This window comes from Sorex araneus, chromosome 2 (genome assembly GCF_027595985.1).
Source record: "Sorex araneus isolate mSorAra2 chromosome 2, mSorAra2.pri, whole genome shotgun sequence".
Classification (NCBI taxonomy): domain Eukaryota; kingdom Metazoa; phylum Chordata; class Mammalia; order Eulipotyphla; family Soricidae; genus Sorex; species Sorex araneus.
In genome coordinates, this window is record NC_073303.1 from 168805566 (window position 1) to 168814855 (window position 9290).

The 9290-nt window shown below is 39.9% G+C and overlaps 1 protein-coding gene across 1 annotated transcript in view; it reads right to left on the reverse strand.

Moving 5' to 3' along the window:
• The window catches only part of CHMP2B (charged multivesicular body protein 2B), a 28138-nt gene extending 20166 nt beyond the window's left edge, over positions 1 to 7972 (reverse strand). The window contains exon 1 of the mRNA XM_004606997.3: positions 7674 to 7972. Coding sequence (XP_004607054.1) covers positions 7674 to 7707 — 34 coding nt within the window. The 5' untranslated portion in view covers positions 7708 to 7972. The remainder of the gene's footprint in view (positions 1 to 7673) is intronic.
• Positions 7973 to 9290: the final 1318 nt, after the last annotated feature.

The following is a 9290-nucleotide window of genomic DNA, read 5'->3' on the forward strand; positions in this document are numbered from 1 at the left end:
GTATTTTTGTAGCAGGCTTCTGAAATAAGGACAGTCTTATGGGACTGATCTCTTAAACTGTGGGGGTCCTACTAAGTACAGATAATACCAGTCTTTAATTTAACTGTTGAAACAGCTAGTCTATGCCAGAGAATCAGATAATATAAGACAGATTTAGCTCTCATTGAAAAATAAGTATTAAGGCAGGACATTTTAATAAAGCATATAATTTAATCGTTAGAATTTCATTTTAATTTTATTTTGATTTTATGTAACATAAAGTTACATAAAGTGTTATGTGTAACATAACACTGCATATTAGAAAAGAAAAAAATTAAGTCTGCTACTGCGATTCTACACACTTACAGTTGTTAATAGATCTATTAATATTTAAACAGTTCTTAAGCCATAAACCAAAAGCATATGTTACATATTAAAACATAGCTATAATACTTTAAGATGTATATTAAGTAGAAAAGAACAGTAAGGTATTTTTCCATGAGATGAATTCCTATAAATTATTTTTTATATTTTTAAAAATAAGTCCTACTTAAATAATAAATATGGTTTAAATAAACCCAGACTTAACAATTTGTTCTTCTAGATAACGCAGAATAAATAATAGGAGAATGATTCTGAGACATTTGTATTGATCTGAAGACCAGTAAATCTAGTTTTTAGTATGTCTGATCTCTTTCCAAGATTATAAGTTCTTTCAAAGAACTCTATGTACCTATTTGTATTCTCACTATTCTTAATACCAATTACCATGCCATTATAGTTAGCAGTGATTTGAATAAGTACAAACATATACAATGAAACGTAAAGGGATTTGCCTTACAGACATAGTTAAGTGTATAATAAAATATATAAAGAAATGCATTGTTTCTCAAGAAAGATGATTGATAATTTAGCAGCAAAATATGACAGTGATCCTTCTACCAGAAAAAAAAGTGAAGTGTTGAAATAATCAAATACTTCCCTTATAGTTTTTACTCCCTCTTTTTTTCATTTTGAATCAAGACAATGATAAGTACATACATGACTATTCATACTGCTGATAACTATAAAAGATGGAGTTTGTGGGTCCTAGTAGTTTCTCTGTAGTTTCTCTGCTTTGTCTGCTTGGACAACTACGATAAAAAAAAATTTTAAATAGGAATCTTTTTAAGTGCATATCCTAAATTTTTATGTGCAGCACTTTGTGGGGTAATGTGAAATACTTTGAAATAGGTGGTATCAGAAAATTGTCAAATTGTGTAGATGGCAATGATTCTTGGCTATGATATGGTCTGCACAAAAGTGAAACCAAAAGGACCTTCCATGTGATCCAGCCTCTTTTCACTACAATTTTATACTGGGATCTGAGCCCAAGTCCCAACTTGAATTACAGCATTCATTCTAGATACTGCTCATTTACATTTAATTTACACTTTTGAAGATTAAAACAAAAAGTAATTATCAACTAAATATATGGACACTTAGTTGCTATTTAAAGTGATTCTGTTATTAGAGAAGTCCCTGAACTATTGAAGTATAACATAAAGATAGATACCACACAGTATCCACTCTACCACACATTAAGCTTTGTGCTTTCTGGGCTTTTCTGTCTACTAACTTCTATTTTATGTTTTTAAATCTCTTTAGAAGGAAACTAATATAGATCTGTGGAGTAATTCTCAACTGGGGGGGTCATATGGATATTCCATGCCCATATTTCCAGGATATTTCAAGGGAAGGGACCACAAGGGGAAAGTGGATTAACGGGGATCAACGGTGTTAAGACTTTGGGGCCAACCTGTTGGGCAGACAGGTAACAGACCAGAAAGGTGTGAGGTGGGGCACTGTACTAAAAGCAGACACTGTCAAAGAAGGGTCTCAATTAAAAAGACTGTAAATACTGACCTACAAGATTTTTAATGCCTGACAGCTAGAGTGAAAGTTCGACTCATATAAACTGAGATAGGGGCACACTGTGATCCCATATCCTGTCTTATACCAACTTCATCAACTACTTCTGAGATCAGTATCACAAAAGAAGAAATGTCTACATTGGATTTCACCAGCAAGCTCTGTATCTGCTGGTACAGGAAGAAATGGTAGATATTACGGCACTGCAGGATAGTGCGCTAATGGTTTTAGATAAATACTGATCATCACTATGAATAGAAGATAACTGATATGTGTTCAGGAAAAGTAGGCCTGAACAACTTCCACTGGTGGAGCTCACCAATGAACAATAAGGAAAGAGGTCCTGGCTTTGTGTAGAAGTACTTTCTTAGGTAGATGAAGAGAAAAAACAAATGGAACAGCTCAAATATCAAGCACTAAGTAAAAAATAAAAAATTCAATACCTAGAAAATGATGGCTTTAGGAAGCAACTTGATTCATTGGCAAAAGGAAAATGACAATGAGAACAGGTGAGGAGAAATCAGTATTTGATGTGCAAAACAAATTCATTTCTCTGGCTTTAGAAAGGGTATTCCAGGAAATCAGGGATAAAGGTATTAGTTTAATTAAGTGGGTTTGACAAAGGACAAAGAAATAATAACAAAATGTAATTCTACAGAACAGAAAGGGCAGTGGAGGTGCATGCTAACAGCTTTACTCCAAAATATGGTCCAGAATCAAAGAATCAACTTGAAAACTAGGTAAAGGTCGAAAAACTCGGAAGGACTTGCTTAGAGAGAAGACACGTAATACTATAAAAAAAGTGTCAGAGAGTCTACTAGCCCTATGGTAATATGTAAAACAGAAACATGTAGAATCACTTTAAAAGAGGGTGTGTATTATATGGTGAAACAATGAAAGTATTTGTACTGGGCCAAAAGACCTTAGACAACTGGTTTAGTAATTTTAGCTAGAGAAACAGCAAGAGAACAGAAATCCTGATCATAAATACTGAGGGCTGTGGATTTTGGCAGAGAATGTAACCAGTAATCAACTACGGATAGCTAATAACAACTTATCATTACTATTATTTTTCTTTAACCACTTATTTCATCTTTCTTTTTTTTTTCTTAAAAAAATTCCAATTTTCAGTCCTAAAGTTTTTACCTAAAAATGAAATATACTGAACTGCAATTCTCAAATTCCCAATAAGTACTTAGTTATGTCTCATTTCAGGTTTTTTATTTGCAAGTTAACAATAGCATAAAATCAAGTAAAATGAGATACTTTCTCTCTCTTCCCCAATAAAATCTTTCTCACTCAAGCCTGAGAAATTCACTGAAGAAATGTTTATATTATTAAAATATCAGTGTTTTCAAGAAGTTTTGAGGCAGGTCATATTTTAGATGAGTCCCCTTAGGTTTTCAAAGACACAGGTACTGGCACCATCACAGCTTCCATTAAAAAGTTGGTAAAGGGTAATTTTCTGCGAAGATAAATGAGAAAATGAGAGGCACTGCAGTGCAGTGCACTAATGGGTTTAGATAAATACTGATCATTACTATGAACTGGTAACTGATCTGTGTTCAGGTAAAGTAGGCCTGAACTTCCACTGTTGAAGCTCAGTGGAGCACAGCAATCTAGGAAATATTTGGGTACTGCAGAGCCACTAAAATGTTGTGTTTTGTTTGGCAGAAAGCACAAATAATGTTTTTTGGGGGTTCAGTTTATACAAATGGTGACTTTTATTTCTCCATAAACAATAATAAGGCATCACATCAGTAGTAATGGTAGGTAATATATACAATCTAAATCAGATATTATGGAGTCTGCATAAGTAGCATAAATGGCTACCACCCCAATGAGGCAAGAAAAAAAAATTTTGTTTTGCAGCACTTCACACAACATTTTACCTCTAAATGCACTAAAGATCCAAGGTGGAAGGTAATCTATAGCAAGCTCTGGATATTGGACACACAACCTCTGACTGGTAAAAACTTTTATATCTGGGGTTTGTCTATAAAATATAAACTACTACAGATATGTTCCTATGTTGGCTGAAGATAGTAATCTTATAAATATGGAATACAGAAAAATTCAGAGTATGCATATTCCAACTATGAAAGTACATACAATTTACTTTGCTTCAGATCAATGCATTTCAGAAAGAAGACACTAAAAATATAAGCACCAGGAGTGATATACTTAAAATAGTTTGTGGTTACATCACCGAATTATTAGACAAAGAAAGCATTTGATATTCAAGTTATCTAGAGAAAAAGAAGTCTATACATAGGAGCACCATAAGTAATACATGTCAAAGTGAGAAAGAGCATGATCTATACTGATGAACATAGAACTATATTACTGACAATAAAATGTCAGAGACATGGTCAGAGTGACAAAGAAGAGATCAAGAAAGATGATATGTGCCTTATTGGAGAATTCCATATGATCCTGAAAGAATCCATGATGAAAGAGGAGTGCAGAAGGGAAGCAAGGAAGGAAAGGAAGAGTTAAGAGAGAAAGAGCAACCCTAGAGGTAGGGAGAAAGCAATAAAAAAAAAAAATGTAATATTCAAAGAGAGAAAAAAAGAAAAAGAACAGTGAGAGATTTTAAGATTTTCATGAAATTAAGAGAGTCCTGGCATAGAAGTCAAGCAAAATTTCAAGGAAGAAATAATTATGAAGATCTAAAACAAAACATGTTCCCAAAGTATCACAGTAATAAAAAAGTCCACTGGATTTATGGACATATAAGTCACTGATGTTGAGTTATCATTATGAGATGCAAAATAAAATGCTGTAAAATGAGGTGGAGGGTGGAGGATACAGAAGATATATATGGTCCTTCAAAAAGTTTCAAAAACGGGGCTGGAGAGATAGCACAGCGGGTAGGGCGTTTGCCTTGCACGCGGCCGACCCGGGTTCGAATCCCAGCATCCCATATGGTCCCCCTGAGCACCGCCAGGGGTAATTCCTGAGTGCATGAGCCAGGAATGACCCCTGTGCATTGCCAGGTGTGACCCAAAAAGCAAAAAAAAAAAAAAAAAAAAAAGTTTCAAAAACACAAAGACTGGATGCACTGAGGGAAAGTCAGGGAGAGGGGGTTGTTTCCAGTCCTACCCTGTTAGAAATAAAGATTCTTTTACTAATTCTAGAAGAAAGAGTCTAGCTCACTGACAAAAAAGGTAAAAATTAAAAAGTAACTACCAAGGGTTGAGAATCAGATGCTTTAACAAGACCAGCAAAATTAAAATCTGCTATAAGATCACTATTAAGAAAAAAATAACACTGGTACAGTTCTCCAGCTACTTAGTACTAAACCTCTCAACTTTCACAATAGTGGGAATAACAGAAATTTTAGAGTTTGTGAAAATTAAGTAAGATACTGCACACAGAATGCTAAGACTTATATTACCATATAGTGGGCCTCAAAACTTGTCTTTATAGAGAATAACAAAACATACATAGTGCTTAAATAACTTCAGTTTGTAAGAGTCATGTATAGTAAGTAGTGCAGATATGACAAGTCCTTATGACATCCTGATTAATAGGCTCCTAATTAGCTTCAAAAATGAGGAGACTATTAGTCTAATTAGAAAAAAAACATTGTATATAAGCACATAATTTTACACAATAGTAGATGTATACAGATCAGCAGAAAGAAAATCAAGTATTCAATTGTAATTTCAAATTCAAACCAAATCTTTCTCTTCTGTGGCATTGAGGTAATTTTTACAATAATTTCTGTGACCAAAGTATACACTGCAGAGACTTGTTCCTCTTTGTGTCAAAAATGAATTAAACATTATTCTGCATAGTAATAAGTGCTGTAATGTTGTCTCCCTTTTTAATTTATATGTGCAGTAGTCTTTAATGATATAGTCTGCAACTCTTCCAGCCAATTCAAAGAAACAAGATTCAATTATTCTCCAAATCTATAAGCAGTAACACATTTCCCTTATATATCAGAATTTTATTACTGCTGAACCAGATAAAAAGACAGCACAGTAAAGATCTTATGATCAATAATCAAGGAGTCTGGGAATCTTGAAGAACTGCATATAAATACACTATACTTCATAATATATAGCCTCATTACTGCTAGAATACTGTCACCTTCAAAACAAAACACCTCCTTTTTTAATAAAACCAGGGATCAAGGCATCAGCAAAGCTCTATATCAAAATACTGAAAATACATGTTATCTATAATTAAGATGTTATTAAGTGATCTGAATTGGCATAATTGAAAAAAATCAATTGTGCAAATTGTTATAGTAAATATACACTGGTAAGATTTATATTAATAAATTTCACACACAGGCTGATTCAGTAGCAGAGTTCCTAAATAAAGTCCTTAAGACTTTTTTCCACAAACAAGTCAGTTTAGCAAAAACATTATTTCTTGGGGTGAATTAATTCAACTGCAAGTAAATATAATTAAACAACTTCTCTGCATATCCTTACTGTCCTTCCCCCCGTTCACTTATTCTGCTGTACACTTCAATCTCATAGCCACTAGATTGTCAAAAGCTCTAAGAACCATGCAATGAGAAAATAGAACTGATACTTTTGTCATTGAAAATATTAAAGATTTTAAGCAAGCAAAATTAGCATCCTCTTAAGAGTAAACAAAAGTAAGTTAAATTATATGATAAATTAGTGTAAAAGAACAGTGTATGTTGAAGTTAAGGATAGAAGAGCAAGGCAAGATAAAGTCTTTGTTAATCCCCCCTCCATCTCCCTCTTCCATGCCCCCCTCCTTCTTGCTGGCACTGGAATAATGTGTACAAAGCAGGGAAAGATGTTATCCTGGATCTGGACAGATCCCCCAGTTTGTACTAATCACTGTCTTGCTACCCTTGCTCCTTTTGTGGCAATTGGACCCTCACAAAGAACAGAAACCACCTAGGATCGACACGTCATGGGGGTGAAGGTGTGTGTGTGTGTGGGGGGGGGGGGAACGCTGTTCTCTACCATTCCCAAAGATTGTGATTGCAATAGTGTGGTATTCTCTGGCGGGGGAATCCGGACTGATCAATCAGGGCTGCGGGCAAACTTTCAAAGAGAGCCACCGCGATCCACGACCTCAACGCACGCATTTCCCGCGCGCTCCCGTTGCATCTTGATTTGTCCGAGCATCTATTTTTCCATCTGGACGGATGTTGCCGAAGCCTGAAGTTCACTCGGTACCGGGCGCCCGTGACCCACCGCCCTCTAGGCATCCCCTACCGTTTCCTCTTATTCCATCACCACCCCCCCCCCCCCCCAAACTGCAGCAGAGCAACAGCTCAACCCACAGGTTTCCGGTAGGAACGCCCACCGGGGCATTTCCCAACTGCAGGAGGCAAGACACCCGCCCTGAAAAACCCACCCGAAATTCATCAGGTGCCCCAAAGCCTCGGACTCCCGGCGAGGACCAGCAGCCTCCCCGCGCTGAGGATGCTCGGGGTCCCAGGAAAGAAACCCGCGGACACCGGCAGGCGGGCGGCGGGGGGCGCGGGGGAATGAAGTGCAGGTGGGGATGCTACGAGAGGGAAGCGGCCAGCCTGCGAGCGGCCAGGGACAGGTGAGGCGTGTCAGCAGACGCGGGCAAGCCAAGAGGTGACGCGCCAGGGCGGTCACCTGTGGGGCCAGTTGGTCCAGCCCCGCCCCCCTCCCCCAGCGAGAAACCTCGGGAGGAAGCTCCCTCCCACAGCGCCATCTCGCCCCCACCCCCGCCACCCCCCTCACAAAAAAATAATGAAACAGCCCAGAAAAAGGCCACGCTGGGGCGCCTGGGCCCGGGCCGGAGCTCACCATCCACGGTCTTCTTCTTGAAGAGGGACGCCATGGTCAGCGACTGCGCCCGGGCGGCCCGGTTCGGCCCGCGATTCGGAAAGGACACACGGAGAGGACAGACGCGCAGGACGTCTGCGGAGAGGGCGGCCCGGGGCGGCGCGGGAGCAGAGAGCGCGCGGGGCTGTTCCGGGACGGAGCCGCGGGAGGAAGGGGCCCGGCGCCGCCGGCCGCCGCTCCGGTCGCTCAGGTGACCGCCAACTAAGACACTTTTTTGGGAGAAGTCACTTCGGGGCGGCGCCTGCGCGCTACGGCGGCGGCGCCTGCGCACTGCGGCGCCTGAAGCCGCGCCGCTGCCCTCGCCGCCCCTCTGCCGCCAGCTCCCGCGGCGCGCGCCCACTGGCCGAGACCCGGGGCCGGGCGAGGGGTGCGGGTGGGGAGCGCCGGGGGACGCAGGGCGTCGGCGGCGGTGCTGGAGACCTGCTAATTGCTTTGCCTCTGTGTCCCGGGGTCGGGGGATGGTGGGGGGGAGCTGGAAGTAGGTTTCCCCCCCTACCCACCCAGGGTCTTAGGGCAGGTGTGAGTGCATCCCCGAACGGTCCTCCGGTTGCTGTCCTTATGGATTCAGTCCTGGGGAGGAGGGGTTTGGGGGAGGGGCGGTGGTAAGGCCGAGGTCGGTTCCCGATGACTGTCTGACTATGGGGCTCATGCCCTTTTCCTGATGAGCTCTGCGATCTCCATGGTGCCCACCCACACGCAGCCTCCCGGAGGGAGTCAAGGCATGCAGCCGACCCCCGCCCTGTGCCGGGCATCTGGGGATCTGGTGTCTAGGCTTGAGATGGCGGGGGAGGGGCAAGGGGACAGTTGAGTGGGCAACCACTTTATTAATGAAACGCCTTTTTTTTTTTGCTTGATATTCTTGACTGAAACAGATTTGTCCCTCTCCCCCCATCCCCCGACGCCCCATCCATTAAATTGTTTATGGTATCTGGTTTAAATGTATGTAACTTTTTTTTTTTTAATCTGGATCGGTCAAGAATTCATGAGTATACTGTGAACCTATTAGAAGACTATATAGCTGTATAATACAAAAAAAGCTCCATATTATTATGAGAAAAAGCTCTATATCATATTAAAGGAAAAGCATAATGAATTATTTAAAGAGTCTGTGTATAAGCATAAAGATGAGAAACAATCTGCATTAGGAACTGTTCATTGTTTGACTCCATTTTGTATGTGTTTATAGGTATGTGTATATGTATATAATAATATATGATTTTGCTATTTCAAATCAATGCCACTGTCATTTTTTTCCTTCCCAATCTGTTAGTACTTGAAAAGAAACATTGTCTTCTGTGAAATCAAATAGTATGTCCCCTCCCCCCACACACATGTGATTTCTGATAGGGAAGACACACCCAATAATAGTGCCAATACTGTGAGTCACCTTTGGCTTTATGAATCATATTTAAAGGATTTTTAACTCAGACTTCTCTTCCTTATTTTTTTTTCATAAGCTATCAAGGCCTTCAGGACGTATGATGATCCTGTTATTGTTGCTTAAGTTTAGTTATTACCAGTCCACTTGTGAAAACTTTCCTTATAAATGTCAGGGCAATATGCAGTATCTAATTGTCT